This window comes from Ceratotherium simum, chromosome 1 (genome assembly GCF_057802395.1).
Source record: "Ceratotherium simum simum isolate JZ-2026a chromosome 1, ASM5780239v1, whole genome shotgun sequence".
NCBI classification, from domain to species: domain Eukaryota; kingdom Metazoa; phylum Chordata; class Mammalia; order Perissodactyla; family Rhinocerotidae; genus Ceratotherium; species Ceratotherium simum.
The window spans coordinates 33,158,780-33,178,836 of record NC_141900.1 but is presented as its reverse complement, the minus strand read 5'-3'; the positions used below and the strand labels follow the sequence as shown (position 1 = coordinate 33,178,836).

The following is a 20,057-nucleotide window of genomic DNA, read 5'->3' as shown; positions in this document are numbered from 1 at the left end:
ATATTAATATAAAATTCTTTTGATTAGTATTTTCCTACTGTAACTTTACCCTCCTAGTTTCTATTTTTTTTGTGTCATTGTATTTTATGTACATCTCTTACAGGTAGCATATAACTAAAATATATGATTTTTTAAAAATAAATTTAAGAGTTTGTCTTAACTGGCAAGTTTATGCCCTTTACGTTTATGGTGATGCTGACTCTTTTGGTTATATTGAGATTTACTTCTGCCACTTTATTTTGTGTTCTCTTTATACAATCCTTATTTTTTCTTATTTTCTCCTTTCTATTGTATTAATCAAATTGTCCTTATTTCTCTTCTTTCTTGATTATTAGTTTGGAAGTTAAATATTCTACTTTTAATTGCAACTTTAGAAACAGGCATGTACATTAAAAAATGTGTCTATATTCCTTCACTATAAAACAGAGACCTCAAAAAGCCTTAGTGCCAATCATCCTCTCCCGCCCTTTCTGATAATGTTACTTAGCGTTTTAGTTCCACTTTGCTTCCCAGTGGTGGGCTGCAGCCAGCTTGTACAGCTCTTGAGAGCTAACTGTTAAATCTCAGAAATTTTGTAATTTAGTTGTTAAACACTACTACTATTAAAAGTTAAATTACATAAACTTACAATTAAGTAAATTATATTAAAAACAAGAAAATAACTACTCAAAACTCATCTTCCTAAGTATTTTACCATATTTTGCTATTATTATCTGTGTTCTTGAGGTAATTTACATCTATTGTGTCTGTCTGGTAGAAATACTATATAATGGTGTGCTACTGTGCATCTCTACTCAATTCTATATCCAGTGATGTTACACTGATAGCATTAAGTTGGCCATGATGGGACCATTTACCCCAGAGAAATCAGCAAATGCTACAAATCAGGGTTCTATTTCCTCTGTGAAAATAAGTTGTTAAACATATTCCAGTACACCACTGCCATTTCCTATTGGTCATTAATGTTACTGCTGTTGTTTCATGTAGTCAAGGTTTATTTACCAATTTCTGTGCTTACTCTGCCATTTTGCATCTCACTCCTGCCTTCTAGGTTCAGTTTCCATCTTGAATGATAGTGGGACTAGATCTGCTGTTCCCCTGTTGGTATCAAAACACAAGTACCTAGATTAAGGGAATGGTCCCATACCCCCACCCCAGCGACTTTACTTTTCTTGTTTTTAGGTCCTTCTATGTTTCTGGTCCTAGTGAGCTCCTATTCTGAGAAATCAGCTCTTTTAAAACTCTTTTAAAATTGTACTACTCTACTCAGCGTTTTCAGATTTTTGCAATGTACAGGCTTTCAGACTATCTTAGTCTGACTTCTTGCTGGTACCAGGAGTCTTCTTTAATAGGGTATTAAAGTTTTCTTCATATAAGATTATGCACATTTTTGCAGCTATTATAAATGGGATTTTTTCTTTCTATTTTCTAACCAGTAGCTGTTTTTCTATAGGAAATCTATTTATATTTGTAAATTTACTTTGTAACCCTTTTCCTCAGTGTATTTTTTACTATTCTAATATTTTTATTGATAATTCCATTGGGCTTTCCCTATATAGATCATCTGTGAATAATGATAATTTGAAAGGAAGGGTAGAAGGGAAAATAGATAATATAGTAAAAAAGAAGAGGTTAAAATTCCTCAAGATAATGGAGTTTATTTTCCTTTCTGTTATGTACCCCACTTTGCCCAGTATAGTGCTTAGCACAGAAGAGCTGTTAAAATACTCCATTGAAAAAAAAGAGAGAGCCAGCCCTGATGACCTAGTGGTTAAAGTTTGGCGTGCTCTGCTTCAGTGGCCTGGGTTCAGTTCCGGAGCATGGAACCACATCACTCGTCTGTCAATAACCATGCTGTGGTGGTGGCTCACATAGAAGAACTAGAAGGACTTACAACTAGAATATACAGCTATGTACTGGGGCTTTGGGCAGGGAAAAAAAAGAGAGAGGAAGATTGGCAACAGATGTTAGCTCAGGGCTAATCTTTCCCAGCAAAAAAGAAATAAAAAAGAGAGAGAGAGACATATATGGAATTTGCTTAGGCAATCACTGCATTTTCATAAACCAAATAATCTTTTATAAAATTAATCATAGGAACTAAAATCTCAAACATATAAATGAAACTGCATACAGAAAAATAAATGGCTTATATTTATATTAAAACATAAAATTAGAAAAAGTTTAATAAAAGCTTCTCCTAAAACTTTGCCTGATTTTTAATTATGAAGAGGACAATTCAAGAACAGAAAAGAAGTAGCAATGGGTAAAGACTTTTATTCAGCTAAAAGATCTTTTGGCAGTGACAGTCCAAAGGCAATAATGAGAACCAAATTAAATGCTTCTGACAACTGATAAATACCTTCTGTTCCAGGGTTAGCTGATACTTCTGTTTAACTCGCTTACACTTGTTGAACCAACTATTCTCGTCCATGATGAAAGGAGGCCCGACATTCTCTGGAGTGCTGCTTTCACTACCACTGCTTCCCAAAGTCCTCAGCTCTTCCTCATCACTGCTGATACTATCAGAACTAGGAAGATTAAAATTCAAAAACTAAAGTTAGTAGTATGTTCCACTTTGATTTTTAAGAAATACTTCTGTATTTGCAAGCTACTAGTGAGAAAACCCCAAAATATTTAGCACTAAATATACAGTTATAATGATGACATTATAGACTGTAGCTTTCTGAAAAAAATGACAAGCTAGCATGGGCTGCTGACTACCTCTCACAAAGTCAAGCCTAAAGATGCTGCCAAAGTTCAAGTGAGTTTATACAACTAAGGAATTAACATAAAAACTGTGAGAATGTCCTGAGGAGAGAGAAACGATTTCCAGAGAAGAGAACCAGAAACTCAAGATGTGTTGGGAAGAGCTTTCTGGCTGGGTTCTTTTCACCTCTCCAGGTGGATCACTGCCAGTCCAACCTCCACTGCAAGGCAGACAAACAGGACTACAGCCTAATGCCAGTGGGGTATAATATCGGGGTAGTGTTCAAGGTCAGCTCAGCTTTGGCAAAGAGAAGATAAGTTCAGAAAAACTAGTCATGCCTAAGCATTTTCTATCGGGGGAAGGAGAGGCAGAGGTGGACCAGAGAGAACATCCATTACAATCTGTATCTAAAATTCATTCTGACATCAATATGGTAGAGGAGTACAGAATAAGGTGAATAAAAAGGAGAGGAGAAACTAAATGAGAAGAAAGTGTGCTAAGATGGCTATCTGGTTTAGAAGAAAGATATAGGTGATAATATACTTAAAAAGGAAGCGGGGAAATTAAATTTTAATATATGAGCAATGATTAACATATAAGAAACAGAGCATAAAAATAATCTGTATAAGCTTCAAAGTATAAAAAGGAACTCTGATCAAATGGAGGGACAAAATAAGAAAATACAATAAATTCAAAACAAAAAATAAGACAGCAGACTGAGCCCTAATACAAAAGAAATTAAAAAAATCTTAAATAGGTTAAACTCAACAACCAAAAGCCAGATGTTCAGATTTGATTAAGACAAATAAGGGCCAACAATAACTTCTCTGCAAGATATACATGAATACAGAAGAATTAAAATTAGAGAGATGGAAAACACACCAAGAAAATATGAAACAAGAGATATCCAGGCCAGAAATGATAATTTCATAGGTTAACATAGATATAATGGTGGAAAATATCATAATGGTCAAAGAAAGATATTTTATATTTCATCCTCTGTGATCTGTGTTTGTATCTTTTGGGATCTTGAGTGTGGAGTCCAAGCATGCTGCAAAATTTGAATCAGAGACCTCTGCATAAAGAACTTCTCCTTCTCCAACCAAGGAGAAGTTCTCATTTGATAATCTAGGAAATAAACCAATAAACAAACACATACCAAAGGAAATTTGCTTGTCACAGCTGTGGCTTTGGATGGAGTGGAGAAAAGAAAGCAGTGGCTGATGATAAAGTTTCAGCTTTGGAAAAAAGACAAGTAGAACTTCGAAAATAATATTTGACATTAAAAATTAAATGGATGAGCTAAAAAGCAGATGTAACTGAAGAGGGAATTAGTAAAATGTAAGATAAGATGAAAGAAATTATAATATTTATTAAAGATTTGCAAAATGCTAAGAAAAAATAACTGCTATACTAGGATAGCATATCCAGCAAAATTATCTTCCCAGAAAGGGGGCAGTATAAGCATATAACTGTATTCAGAAAACTACAACCTGAGAGATGTATCAACAAATTCTAACTAGAAGAACTTCCAATGATTGTACTTTAGGAAAAAAGGAAAATGATCCAATAAGGAATAGTGAGCAAAGAAAATGGTAAACTTATGGGAAAACCTAAACAAATGCTGAGAGTATGAACCACTAACAACGATGCCTACTTCATGAAATTTTAATTAAATCAATGACAGACCTAAAATTCTAGATAGTAATAGCATATGTCAAGAATGAAATGACTAGAGTTAATACAAGGTCCTCATTTATCTGGATAGGTGGTAACTTGAGTCTATGTTAAATTTTAAATACACATATCAAAATTAATGGAGTACCAGTAAAAGAAGAGAAGTATAGTAACTTGTAAATTAGTAGAGGAAGAAAATCAAGGGAGAACAGAAAAATCAATCCAAAAAAAAAAAGAAGACAGAAATAGTAGAAAAATAAATGCAAAAAGTAGGACAAACAGAAAGCAAAAAGTACAATAGTAGATATCAATCCAACCATATCAATAAATATCCTAAGCCTATTTAGACTAGATTTTTAAAATTCCAGTTAAGTACTATTTTTAAAAGATATACTTAAAAACGTAAGAACACAGGTTGAAAGCACTCTATTTCATAAATTCCTGCTGTACATTTTTTCACATATTAACATATCTGAAATCAAGGTATAGCTTACAATTGATGACATCTTACTATTGCTGTCAAACCACTTTCTCTGAATTGAGATGCATTTACAATGGAAGGCATGTCAGAGTAGATACAACATGGTAAAAAAAGAAAAGATAAAATTATACTAGAAAAATACTAACCTAAAGAAAACTGGTGGGACTCTATTAATATCAGACACAATGGACTTTAAGGAATAAAAAAATTACTAAATATTTATGGTTACTACATATCAATAAAAAATTCATTACATCAGGAAAATTTAAGAATTCTAAAATTGTATGCATTTAGTAAATTACCTTCAAAAAATATAAAGCAAAAATTAAAAGTACCACAGGGAAAAACTGATAAATCAAATATCACAGTGAAAGAACTTACTACATCATCTCAACAATTAAAAAAATGAAGCAGCAAAAAATGAGAAAGGATATAGAATACTAGAACAACACTATTAATAAGCATAATCTAGTGAATATAGGGTACGATTATTGGAATACTGACCAACTCTAGGCCATTTCTCAACAAATTTCAAGGAATTATTATTCTGTAGACCACATTCACTAATTAGAACAATAACAAAAGCCCTGAATAAGTTTGAAAACTAAAAATTGACCAAATCCTTTGGTAAAAAATAATTATAATGGAAATTATACTTAAAACAACTAAAATAAAAAATAACAAACTTATAGGATGCAGCTAAAGTAGTATTTCAAGGGATATTTATAGCCTTATATACTTATAAGAAAAAAAGTAAATTTAAGTACTGAGAAAGAAAATATCATAAACACTTGCAACAAACTGGGTATAGACAGAATGTACCTCAACATAATAAAGGCCATATATGACAAGTTCCCAACTAACCTCATACTCAATGGTGAAAAGCTGAAAGTTTTTCCCATAAGATCAGGAAAAGGGCAAGGATGCCCACTCTCACCATTTTTATTCAACATAGTACTGGAAGTCTTATCCCGAGTAATTAGGCAAGAAAAAGAAATAAAGGGCATCCAAGTCAGAAAGGAAAAAGTGAAACTGTCACTATTTACAGATGACATGATATTATATATAGAAAACCCTAAAGACTCCACCAAACACTGTTAGAACAAATAAACAAATTCACTACAGTTGCAAGATACAAAATCAATATAAAAATATCAGTTATGTTTCTATACGCTAATAATGAACTATCAGAAAGAGAAATTAAGAAAACAATCCCATTTACAATTGCATCAAAAAGAATAAAATACCTAGGAATAAATTTAACCAAGGAGGTGAAAGACCTATACAATGAAAACTATAAGATAGTTATGAAAGAAATTGAAGAAGACACAAATAAATGGAGAGATATTCCATGCTAATGGATTGAAAGAATTAATATTGTTAAAATGTCCATATTACCCAAAGAGATCTACAGATTCAAAGCAATCCTTATCAAAATTTCAATGGCATTTTTCACCTAAATAGAACAAACAATCCTAAAATTTGTATGGGATCACAGAAGACCCCAAATAGCCAAAGCAATCTTAAGAAAGAAGAACAGAGCTAGAGGCATCACACTTCCTGATTTAAAAATATATTACAAATCCACAGTAATCAAAACAGTATGGTACTGGCATAAATAGAGACATATAGATCAATGGAACAGAATAGAGAGACCAGAAATAAACCCATGCATAAACAGTCAATTTACTTATGACAAAGGAGCCAAGAATATACAATGGGGAAAGGACAGTCTCTTCAATAAACGATGTTGAGAAAACTGGTCAGCCAAATGCAAAACAATGAAACTGGACCCCTATCTTACATCATACACAAAAACCAACTCAAAATGGATTAAAGACTTGAATGTAAAATCTGAAACTGTAAAACTGCTAGAAGAAAACATAGGGGGTAAACTCCTTGACATCAATCTTGGCAATGACTTTTTTAGATTTGACACCAAAAACAAAGCCAAAAAAATGGAAAAACAAAAATCAACAAATGGGACTACATCAAACTAAAAGCTTCTATACAGCAAAGGAAACCATCAACAAAATGAAAAGACAACCTATGGAATGGGAGAAAATATTTGCAAACCATATATCTTATAAGGGGTTGATAACCAAAATATATAAAGAACTCATATAACTCAATAGCAAAAAATATATAAACAATCCAAATAGACATTTTCCAAAGACGACACACAAATGGCCAAGAGGTACATGAAAAAGTGTTTGACATTGTTCAAATCACTAATCATCAGAGAAATGCAAACCAAAATCACAATGAGATATCATCTCATATCTGTTAGAATGGCTATCATCAAAAAGACAAGAGATAACAAGTGTTGATGAGGATGTAGAGAAAAGGGAACCCTTGTGCACTATTGGCAGGAATGTCAATTGATACAGCCTCTATGGAAAACAGTATGGAGCTGCCTCAAAAAATTAAAAATAGAACTATCTTGTGATCTAGCAATCCCACTTCTGGGTATTTATCCAAAGGAAATGAAAACAGGATATCAAAGCGATATCTGCACTCCTATGTTTATTGCAGCATTATTCACAGCAATCAAGATATGGAAACAAGTGCGTCCATTAACGAATGAATGGATAAAGAAGATGTGGTAAATATATATAATGGAATACTATTCAGCCATGAGAAAGAGGGAAATCGGTGAGATAAGCCAGACAGAGAAAGACAAATACTGCACAGCATCACTTATACGTGGAATCTGGAAAAAAAAAAAAAAAAAGTCAAACTCACAGAAACAGAGAGTAGAAGAGTGGTTCCCAGGGGCTGGAGGGTGGGGGAAATAGGGAGAGGTTGGTAAAAAGGCACAAACTATCAGCTGTGAGATTAATAAGGTCTGAGGATCTAATGTAAAATATGGTGATTACAGATGATAACACTGTATTGTATAAGTGAAATTTGCTAAGAGAGTAGAACTTAAATGTTGTCACCAAAGATAAATATGTGAGGTAATGGATGTGTTAATTAACTAGATAGGGAGAAGCCATTCACAAAGTACATGTATACCAAATGATCACAATGTACACTTTAAATATCTTAGAATTTTATTTGTCCATTATAACTCAATAAAGCAGAAATTTAAAAAAAGAGAAAGAAAAGATCATCACAAACCCAAAGAAAGTAGAAGAAACAAAATAATACAGATAAGAACAGAAATTAATAAGCTAGATGGCAACAGTATAACAGAGGATCAACAAAGAAAAAGAAATACTTAAAAACACTAATAAAATTGACAATCTAAATTGACAATCTTTTGGCAAGAATGATTAAAAAAATGAAAGCAAAAATAAAAGTTGTGAATACAAAAGGTAACTACAGATGAAGAGAGATTTAAAGGATATTAAAGGAAATTCTCTGAACATCATAATATAAATTTTTGAAAATTTTAATAAAATATAATTTACCAGAACTGAGTGAATAATAGAAAATTAGAATGATCATATGACTATAAATAAAATTAAATCAGTAATTTAAAAATCTTTCAAGAGTAGAAAGGGAGGATTGATAATAAGGAAGTTCCTTGTAGAAACAAGGAAGAAAATAAATATTCACCTACAGTGATTCCAAAGTCACCTACAATGATTCCAAAGAACTGTATAAACACTTCATATACATTATCTCATTAATCCTCATGATAACCCCATGAGGTACTGCTCTACTCTTTTTTTTTTTTTTGTGAGGAAGATCAGCCCTAAGCTAACATCCGTGCTAATCCTCCTCTTTTTGCTGAGGAAGACCGGCTCTGAGCTAACATCTATTGCCAATCCTCCTCCTTTTTTTTTCCCCAAAGCCCCAGTAGATAGTTGTGTGTCATAGTTGCACATCCTTCTAGTTGCTGTATGTGGGACGCGGCCTCAGCACGGCCAGAGAGGCGGTGCGTAGGTGCACACCCGGGATCCGAACCCGGGCCGCCAGTAGCAGAGCATGCGCACTTAACCGCTAAGCCACGGGGCCGGCCCGGTACTGCTCTACTCTTTAACAGATTCATTCAACAAAGGAAGAAAATGAGAATAAGACATGATAAGTAGTTTACTCAAGGTCACCCTAGTAAGGGGAGCTTGTATTACACTAAAAATATATTTTTTTAATTATTTATTGATGTCATGATAGTTTATAACATTGTGAGATTCCAGTTGTACATTATTATTTGTCAGTCACCATATAAATACGCCCCTTCACCCCTTGTGGCCACCCCCCAACTCCCTGCCCCCTGGTAACCACCAAACTGCTCTCTCTGTCCGTGTGGTAGTTTATATTCCACATATGAGAGAGGTCTTACACTATAAATTTTTAAAATGATATCACATTGCCTCTCAACATTTCAATTACCAATACTATATATGTCCAAAAAAGCTGAACCAGTGGTAGACAAATAACATGGCTAACAAGGTAAATTGAGGCCAGGTCCTAGAGGGTCTGTATGTTTTCCTAAGACTTATTTAATTTATGCCATGGACAATGAAAAGTTGATACTCTTAAAAGTATATCTTATTCTAAAAGATATAGAAATTCTGCAAATATTTTTAGTGAAAAAATGATGCTTAAGAATTTCAGGAACATTTCAATATTTTAAAGAGCAAAATATTTTTTAAATTTTTATTGAGGAAATGAAAGACATATCAGTGATATGAAAGGAAAAATAGTTTTAACAAAAATCTTTATAATGCTTTACTGTTTATAATTATTAAATAGAGAGTAAGAATTCTTATTACTCAATTTCCTTATTCCTCTACCTTTAATAATTAAATATTTATTTTTAATAAATATATATAAAGAAGAAAAAAATGGACCACAAAATTTTCAGCCTGATAACCCTTGGTGAAATTTAAAAGTATCAATTCCTTCACAGGAATTTTTTTTTTTCGGTGAGGAAGATTAGCCCTGAGCTAACATCTGTGGCCAATCCTCCTCTTTTTGCTGAGGAAGATTGGCCCTGGGCTAACATCCGTGCCCATCTTCCTCTACTTTATATGTGGGACATTTGCCACAGCACGGCTTGATAAGTGATGCATAGGTCCGCGACCAGGATCCAGGCCTGCGAACCCTGGTCCACCGAAGCGGAGTGCGCGAACTTAACCACTATGCCACGGGGCCAGCCCCAGAGGAATATTTTTAATCCTATAAATAAGCATTAGAAAATCCAGAGGATATTCATTCATTTAATTTTCAAAACATATATTTAGTACACATCTATTGTCTGCTAAGCATTGTTCTAGGCACTCAGGATATGTGTGTGAACCAACAGAAAAGTCTTTGACTTCTCGGGGTTTACATTCTAGTGGCAGGAGACAAAACAAATAACATAACCTGTATTAGATATCAATAGCTGCTATAAAGAAAATAAAGAAAGTAAGGGCATACCATGGGTAGAGATGTTATTTTATGCAGGAGGTTCAGTGAAGGTTTCATTAGTAAGTGGTATTAAGCTGAGTTTCAGAGAAGATGAGGGAGCTAGCCATGTAAATATCTGAGATTGTGTTCCTGGTAGAGAGAACAGAAAGAGCAAAGGCCCTAATGCACAGGTGTGCCCTTATGCCTGGTATGCTCAAGGAATAACAAGATGGCCAGTGTTACTGAAGCACAGTGAGTGGGAGGGCAGGTAATATGAGATGAGGTCTGAGAGGTATTGGAGGCCAGATCAATCAAGGAATTTGTCTTTTACTTTGAGTTAGATGGAAAGAAGGTACTGGAAAGTTTTGAGCATAGGAATGGAATGATCTGATGTATATTTCAAAAGGATCACTCTGGCTGCTTGATGGAGAATAAACCAGAGGAGTCAGAGGTAGAGGCATGAACACAATTGCAAATTGCCAGGTTTAAATTAAGGAGATAATAGTGATGGTGCCAAAGGATTTGCGGATGGACCGCAAATGCGGATGAATTATGGCACCGAGAAATCAATGATGACTCCAAAGTTTTGAGCATAAGCAACTGGAACAACAGAACTACCATTCTTGGAATGGGAAAGACTAAAGGAAGTTTCGGGGGAAGAAATTAGGAGTTCAATTTTACACATGTTAGTTTGAGGTGCTTATTATACATCCAAGTGGAGATGTCAAGTTGGCAGCTAGATGTACAAGTCTAGAGTTTAGGGTAGTATTCCAGGTAGAAGTATACATTTGGGAAAGAGCAGCAAAAAAATAGTGTTTAAAGCCTTAAAACTGGATGAAACTTAAGAGTGTAGATAAAGAAGATGATTCAGGGCTGATCTCTGAAACAGTACAACATTTAGAGGTTGGGGAGATGAGGAAAAACTGGAGAGTAAGGAGGAGGAAAGAGGAGGAAAACCAGAAGAGTGCTGAAGAGAGCAATCACATGTATCAAACACTGCTGAAAGGTCAGGTAAGATAAGGACACTAACCACTGGATTTGCCAATGAGATATCACTGCTGCCTTTGACAAGAACAGTTCAGGGTTAGGTATTAGAGCTAGATTTGAAAAGTTCAAGAGAGAATGGAGACAAAAAAAAACTCTGGAGGCACAGTGCTGTAATAAAAGAGGGAGTAATGAGAAATAGCTAGAAGTGAATACGGGGTTAGAAAGGGTTCTGTTTCATTTTTGAAGATGGGGAAAGTAACAACATGCCTGTAGGCTGTGATACATGGGAACATCTAGAAAAGTGAAAAATAATGGAAGGGAACAATTGCTGGAGCAAAAACCTTAATAGAAGAGAGAGGATGGGATGTGGTGCATACGTCAAAGAAGTGGCCTTTGGTAGCAAATGATTAGTTTATCCCTACTAAGAGGGGGGAAAGGCAGAGTATATGGAATCTTACATCTAGGAAGGGCAATTTAACAGCATATTTGATCATGTACAGCCTCTTTAAGTCAGCAATTTTGTTTGTAGAAATTTGCCTCTTTAGGAAATAATCATGTTTGAGTACAAAGACTTAGCTCTAAGTATCTTAATGATGGCATTATACTTAAAAGTGAAAAATTGAAGGCATCATACAAGACGAACAATCATTAGCTACTGGACTTTTCAGGCCTAAAATCCACTCAAGAAAAAAATGTTGAAAGACGTTTGAAGTTCTATCAAGCAGTAACTCAGAAAAACACAACCGTTTCTCACTGGTACACAACCTAAAACTTAAATTAATTTTAAATATGAAATACATTTTAGGATGTTTTCTATTAATGTACTTCATATATTTGGCTTCAGAAGGATAAAACTCCACTTAAAAAGACTAATGATTAATAAATATTTTTAGAAGTTCAACTTCACCAGCAATCAAATATATGCAAATTAAAACAAAAACAGGAAATCATTTTTCATTTATAGAATTGGCCACACTTTTAATACTTAGTTGGCAATGGTAGGAAGCAGGCACTCCCACATATTGCTGATTCAAACAAAATTGGTATGGCCTCTCTGAACGGCAATTTGACAGCATATTTCAAAAGCTTTAAAAATATATATGCTGTTTATCCCAGAAATTCTACTTGCAGGATTTTAACTTAAAGAAATAATCATGGTTCTGTAAAAAAGATGTAGTTATAAGGATATTAACTGCAATACTGTATATATACTGAACTGAAGGTACCCTAAAAGTCCAACAATAACTAGGAGAACCTATTACACTATAGATAATGAAATTCTATTCACTTTAGGAAATGATGCTGTAGAAGGATAATGAATGACATACAAAAATGTTCATTATACAGTATTAAGGGAAATAAACAGTTACAAGTACATTTTGATTCCATATTAACTAAAGTAAAAATATAACTACGCATAGAAAATGCTGGAAAGCTATCCATCAAAATGTTAATGTTTCTAGCAGCTGCTTCTTGAAGGTAAGATTATGACTGACAAAATTTCTTCCATCTACCTTTCTGTATTTTCTAATTTTTCTACAATGAGTATGAACTACTTTCCAAATAAATTAAAAGCAGTAATTTGGGGAGGGACAGACCGTTAGGGTTTCTTAAAATTAGGAAACTAACAGAGTTTTTTAAAAAAGTGTCTAATACAGGTATATTTCAGCAGAAGCAATTCAATTTTTAAAATATTGGTTCTGTATGACAATTAGGATAGTTTATATCTTCCTTAAAAGAAAACCTCCATGGCCAGTAATGCTAACTGATTTATGACTAGGTTGAATTGTTATTTCTCTTCTTGTTTTAGTATCCTTTATAACAAGATGGTGGGAATCCCTCAGTGTATAAAGGAGAGGAAGCTTTACACACATGTTTGGATTAGTGCATCAAAGAAAGAGAAAATTGCATAAAAATTCAAACAAAAAGTGGTTAAGTAGTTGCAGATACAGAGTATATACAATTAAATTCATTCTGAGGGCACTAGTTGAGAAGGTTCCATTACTGTATCTTTTAAAAGCATTGTAATAATTACTACAGCCTCTTATGTAAGTAGGAGAGGAAAATTAGTATTTACATTTATCTTTATAATTTAAGTCATTTCTTAAATCACTAAAAATAGCCTTTGCACCTACATGTTGATGACCAAACTCCTATTTCTAGCTGTCACCTTGCTCTTTAATTCTAGACTTGTGGCTCACTCTGCATAAACTAGCTGTATAACTATGGAAAAGTTATTTAACTTCTTTGTGTTTCAGTTTTTCTCATGTGTAAAATAAGGATAGCAGTACCTATCTCACTGGCTTTTGAGGATTAAATGAGCTAATAGAAGTAAAGCACTTAGAACGATGCCTGGCATATGATAAGCATTCAATAAATATTATTACTATTATTTTTATTAGTATTATTTTGAACTATTTGTTACCTTCACAAAATGTCCTATAATCCACTATGTCCCAAAACGGTATAATGTTATGCCTGTTCAAAACATCTTCTTGCTGTACTTCTTTTCTAGATCTAATGTACTAGAATTATCCCTTTTCCCAAGGGATCCACTTACTCAATTAGAAATCGTGGTACCATAATACTCTATTCCTCCTTCTCTCTCAGCAACCAAAATATCTTCACACTCCTAGCTCTGAAATAATACCAACTTCTCTCACTAGATGATGATTATCCTGGGGTCAGAGGTTGTATTATTTTTCAGAAGTTCATGAAGTCCCTATACTCTTGACATCTATGTATCCCCAGTAGCTAGGAAAGTTTTTTTCCTACATTAGGCACTCAATAAATGCATCTTGAATATGTGTGTGTGTGTATACATATATTACATATATACATATACATATTACTCACTCTCTCTCTCTTTTTCTTTCCCTTACAGCTTCGGCCTGATCATAACATTGTGAAAGTATATAAAGATCATCATTCTATTCAGGAAATCAATAACGCAAGCAGACCTTCAGAAAATCTATAGATTTCATCTGATTAATGTTCAATCTGACAAGATTGTGAGAAATCTGTGATTCTCACACAATACTGGTAGCAGGATAAACTGGTACAACTCTTTTATAAAGATACACTTTAAGAGCCATAAAATTTTTTGGGCCGGCCCCGTGGCTTAGTGGTTAAGTGCGCGCACTCTGCTACTGGTGGCCCGGGTTCGGATCCCGGGCATGCACCAACGCATCGCTTCTCCGGCCATGCTGAGGCTGCGTCCCACATACAGCAACTAGAAGGACGTGCAACTACAACATACAACCATCTACTGGGGCTTTGGGGGGGAAAAAAAAAGAGCCATAAAATTTTTCATTGTATTTACCTGAATAACTCTTGTAAATTCACAATAGAAACAAAAAGAAAATTGATTTGCACAAAATGTTCATTATTCTTTTATTTATAATAGAGATAAAATGGAAAACAGTCTAAATAATGAATTATAGTTTTGAAATCTCAATGGACTACTAGAGAGCTATAAAGTTATTGTTATAATGACTACAGCAATAGAAATACATGCTGTTTTTAAAACTTATACCTATGCTGGGATTATTATTATTATTAATTATGTAAAAACTGTGTATTTACATAAACACTCAAATGTAACTGGAGTTTGTATGTTTCAATGACTTCTGGCACTGAAATAAATGTTTTATAAAAAGCAACTTTAATCAGATAAATGCACTGTACAACAAGACACTCAATTATAAATTAAGATTTCAATAACATATTTCAAAATGTCAAATACCTTTGGGTAAACTTCAAATATGGTGTATAGTCTATTACAGCAGGAAAGTTGCCATCCAATCCTTCTCCCTTTAGGCAGAAGCTAAGAAAACAGACAATAAATATTCCATATTAATACATAAAATTTTAAATCAAACTTAAGCGTTAATAAACAATCTCTTGTTAGAGACGTTTGTTTCATCAAATTGCAGGAGAATTTGTTTGTTTGTAATTTAAATGTTACTTGTTACAAATAAATACCTCAATAAAGATATTCCACCTTCAATACCAATGACAAAGCATTGTGCAAGTTAATACACTGTTATATAAATATATTATGCAAATATAAAACTTACTGAGAAACCTGTTCAAACATTGTTTATTTATTTCATACTATCTTGGTCTTTATTGGACATCACTAGAGAACTTTCAAATGAAGACTTGTTCACATTTACATATAAATTCTCAGGTGACACTGAATATCACCTAAAAAAATCTGACTAATTAGAAAATGAGGGCTGGCCCTGTGACATAGCGGTTAAGTTCGCGTGCTCCGCTTCAGCGTCCTGGGGTTTGCAGGTTCGGATCCTGGACGTGGACTGACTCACCGCTTGTCAAGCCATGCTGTGGCGGCGTCCCATATAAAGTAGAGGAAGATGGGCACGGATGTTAGCCCAGGGCCCATCTTCCTCAGCAAAAAGAGGAGGAGTGGCCACAGATGTTAGCTCAGGGCTAGTCTTCCTCACAAAGAAAAAAAAAAAAGAGAGAGAGAAAATGAGGGTTTTCTAAACTACCTGAACAGGTGGAAGGTCTTAGATCTTAGACCTAAAAAGAATGCAAAAAATCTTCTAATATCTATTCAATCCTTTTTAAGAGGCCATGGCAACAAGGAAAAGGTTAAGTGACTTGCCCAAAGTCATACTGTGAGTCTTGTAAAGCCTATAAAGAAACTCTAGATCTCCTGGTCCGCCAACCCAGTAATCTTTGTTTCGTACAATGGTATATCCAATTGGATGATTTAAAAAAAAAAACGTGCTTATGATTACTATTGTTAAAAGAAAAAGTACACCTTCTAGGAAGATGACCATAGGAATATTTATAAGATGTAGGTTGATCTTTCAAAGGAAAAAATTCATCTATGAACTCCCATCATCTGGTTTCTTTGGAAGTTTGTCTGTTGAAATATTTGTACTAATATATTAATATCAAGGGTATATATGCATTTTTTCAGACTTGAATAAGGACAGAATCAAAGTGGAACACACTATATGGGCTTTTCTTCATTTACAGAAACATTACTAATGTATCTTTAAGACATTTGCTCTCAGTTGATTACACAGAACCAATGGGGTACAATAAAACAGTTCATATTCTTATCTCAGGTTTTTTTTTTTTTTTTTTACAAAAAAAGAAAAATTGTAAAGGATTTAGACAGAGCCAGCAGCATGCCATGTAAAAAGTTAACACCCTTAGAGGAATCACAGACAATCTTCATATTGCATCTATCATGTTCATCCTAAACAATTAAGCTAATTAACCTAACACTACCTTATTAAATCTTAAATAGAGGAAAGTTATAAAATGATAAATATTTTGAAAAGGAAGTGACTTACTAGAAAAAGGTAACCTCAGTGAAAACGGATAGTGTAACTCTTTAATTCAAGACCCAAAAGTATATTTCATTTAAGTTTTATACTTATTTTGTTAATATTCTTGCATTTTAAGTGATATTTCAATAAAAATATATATCCTTTATTCTTATATTTGAGTTCTTGTTGTAGACAAACTTTCTACTTTTAGTATAATGTAAAATCTTGAATCAATTAAAGAAATGCAAAAAGATGCTTCCATAAATCTAAAAAGAACTCACATTGTGCAGTTTTAGTACTTGTCATCTTAGTCTGGAATCAATTCATCTTACTAATAATAAAAGCAAATATTAATTTTTTTATATTTTAGATACATAATACAAGAAACATAAGATACTCAAGATATCCTGTCAGGATCTTCTTTATCTCAACACATGAGATAATGAAAATCTTTCTGGCTTTGACTCTACTTTTAGTGTATTTCTTTTCACTTAAAGCAGTAGCTGAAAAATACTAAGAGATAAGATCCAAAACCTTCCTTCAGTGCTACCAGAGTACACGACTTTCTGCTTGGGAGGATGCAGTCTAAGGCTTTTTTTAACCCAACAAGAGAGCAAGCCTGTCAGTTAATTTCTTAAGTTTGAGACAGTCTCTCTTCTGAGAGTAAACCCTTTTAGAAAACTGATGTCATTTGAAAGGGAACAATATGAATCAAATATCAACACCCAACTGTGTGCTTTACTTAGAAAACTGGAAGGAAAAAATCATAAGTAGAAACTATTATGAAGTAGAATAATTTAAGAACTAAACATATTTAGTAAGATTAAGTACCTAAAATCAATAGCATTGAGTCCAAGCAGCATGCCAGCAAGCATATTTGCTTCCTCACCCAAGACAATTGCTCCATCCTCATAAAATCTCCTAAAAAATGAAATAGGTGAATAAATAAATATTAAAAACAGACTGAAGTTTCATCTAGAGAAATCACTTAGAGGCCAAACTAAAGTAGAAAAAACTAAATTTTATTTATCAAAATAAAAACATACTTGGATCACCTAAGTCTTGTAGATATTTAGAAAAAAACAAAAACTGCCAATATGACAAAAAATCATTCTAAGCGTTTCCACCTCTCTTAAATAGAATCCCCAAAGTGACTCTTTCAATGGTTCTAGAGTACCTAGCATTTTTTCCTAATAGTGAAGCAATATAAATGTAATCTGAATGACAGCAAATTCACGGTCATTTATACTGGTCTATTTTTAAAACTATGTAGACTATTGTTCTAGACATAGAACAAACACAAATATACATTCTGTTTTTCTGTAATTCCAAGGGTTATTAGTAATTTGTGCTAACCTTTAACACTGCAATACTAACTTTAACACTGTAGATGGGCTACCAAAGTGGCTGCATAAGAAAAAGAAAGTATTCATTATCTCTGACAAAACGTGAATATGAATCTATCTTGGCTAATTCCTGTAAAGCCATCTGTTTTGTAAATATTAGTTTTTAAAATGCTAAAATTTTATTTGAAAATATTTAAAATAAATATTTTTTAAAAATATCATAATATGGGCCTAATGTATTTTTCCAGAAAAGAATGTAAGATCACTGAATTTACTTCTTTTTAAAAATAATATTATGCAAAAACTACTTTATGTTCAGTAACCAGGGATCATTAAATTGTTACATCTACTTATACCACATATAGACAGTGAACACCATTCTATAACACTCCACTAACTAAAGGGAAAACATTTTAGTAAATGAAATTTGTCTTGCTCTTTTCAGTATCCACGAATTTATAAAGGCTGCAAAAAGATTTTAATGTGCTCAAAATCCCACCATCAATTCTGAAAAGTTCACAGTTTACTAAATACTTTTACAAACATATCATTTGATACTTGCAAAAAAGCCTTACACTTACTTGAAGTAAATGTGGAAGAAATTGTCATGAGTTTCAAATTTATCATCAAGAGTTAACGTTAAAACGATTTGCCCAAGCTCATGTGGATGAATTGCTCAAGGAGGAAACCCCGTTCTTCTTACTTTAAGTTCTGTATATGTTCTATTAAACCATATTAGTAAACAGAAATATTTAAAGAAAATTTAACTTATGTTATGGTTCATAAGGAATTTTAAATGAATAACAAAAATACAAAGAGGAAAATAAGAGATAACTACCCTCTGACAGATGTGAGGTTACAAACAAATATGGGGGGAAGACTAGCTTGGAACAGATGTTGTCTGTTTCCCTGGAAATACGAGAATTGCTTTTATTGATTTATATAAAAGGAAAAAAAATTAAAACTTCCAGCCTAACAAAGATTAGTAAAATAAATGGAAGGATTTTTTACATATTCAATGGAAGTGTTCCACAAAAAGAGATATTTAGACAAATCTATATATCTGAGATTTTGTCCCTGCCCCAATGGCTAAGTTGGCTGTTGACAGAATATTTTATCAACTCCAGAAGAATATGATTTCAATGGTTTTACACCACCAAATTCTTTGGGACACGTGTCAGAAAAGAATTCTGGTTTTTGATGCTGGCAACCATTATTGCTAGTATTTCCCTATATAAGAAAAGGTCTACTTTTTCTATTCCCCATCTTGAGCTTACCAGGTTTAAAAGTACATTCTAAGAGTCAGATAAAACTATTCTTGTTTGCTTCCTAATGTTAATATTGTTTTAGCAACTGTTGAAGAATACCAAAAACAAACACAAAACTATCTGGTTTTAGAAATCTTTTAAAGTCTAAAGGTCTTTTATATATGTGTATATAATATTATTTTAATGATTTTTTTGGCTTTACTTTTACTAATGTTTTTGTGTGTGTGTATGAGGAAGATTAGCCCTGAGCTAACATCTGTTGCCAATCTTCCTCTTTTTGCTGAGGAAGATTGGCCCTGGGCTAACATCCGTGCCCATCTTCCTCTACTTTATGTGTGGGACGCCTGCCACAGCATGGCTTGATAAGCGGTGCATAGGTCTGTGCCCAGATTCGAACTTGTGAACCCCAGGCCTCTGAAGCAGAGCACGAGAACTTAACCACTATGCCACCAGGCCGGCCCCTACTAATGATTTTTTAAGCTAACCCCAACACAAATGAAATGCTTGCTCCATGTGAAATCAATAATTCCACTCAAATAAAATCATACCTGAAGCATAATATTGCACAGACCTGGTTTAATACAACAGTATTTACCGCAACAGAGGGGAGGAGAGGACAAATATAAGAGGAAGGGCTACTTAAGAGAATCATCCATTGTTTTCATTTTTAGTTCTGGTTAAGAAAAAAAGTATTTTGCATAAAATACACATCTAAGTTTGAGATAACATTTTAAAAATAACTTAATTCAGTATTTAAAAGAATACTGAAGTGATCCAAATTGAAAAAGATCATATTTTTATCATTTAATCAAAGACAAGTCATTCATGTGTACTAAAGAGACAGAAGCTGTTAGGAAAAATTCATTTTTCATTTCCTTAATCAAATCAGCATATCAATAATTTTGACTGAAAATCTGATTCCTGTTATCAATACTT

The 20,057-nt window shown here is 33.3% G+C and overlaps 1 protein-coding gene across 6 annotated transcripts in view; it reads right to left on the bottom strand.

Annotated features, from left to right (window-relative positions):
* Positions 1-20,057, bottom strand: part of RUNDC3B (RUN domain containing 3B) — a 171,555-nt gene that overhangs the window by 69,755 nt on the left and 81,743 nt on the right. For all 6 annotated transcript variants that reach the window (XM_004431307.3, XM_014788146.2, XM_004431308.3 and 3 more), the window contains 3 exons: positions 17,339-17,428; positions 14,941-15,021; positions 2,360-2,528 (listed from right to left, as the gene is read on the bottom strand). In XM_004431307.3, the coding sequence (XP_004431364.1) occupies positions 2,360-2,528; positions 14,941-15,021; positions 17,339-17,428 (340 nt within the window). The remainder of the gene's footprint in view (positions 1-2,359; positions 2,529-14,940; positions 15,022-17,338; positions 17,429-20,057) is intronic.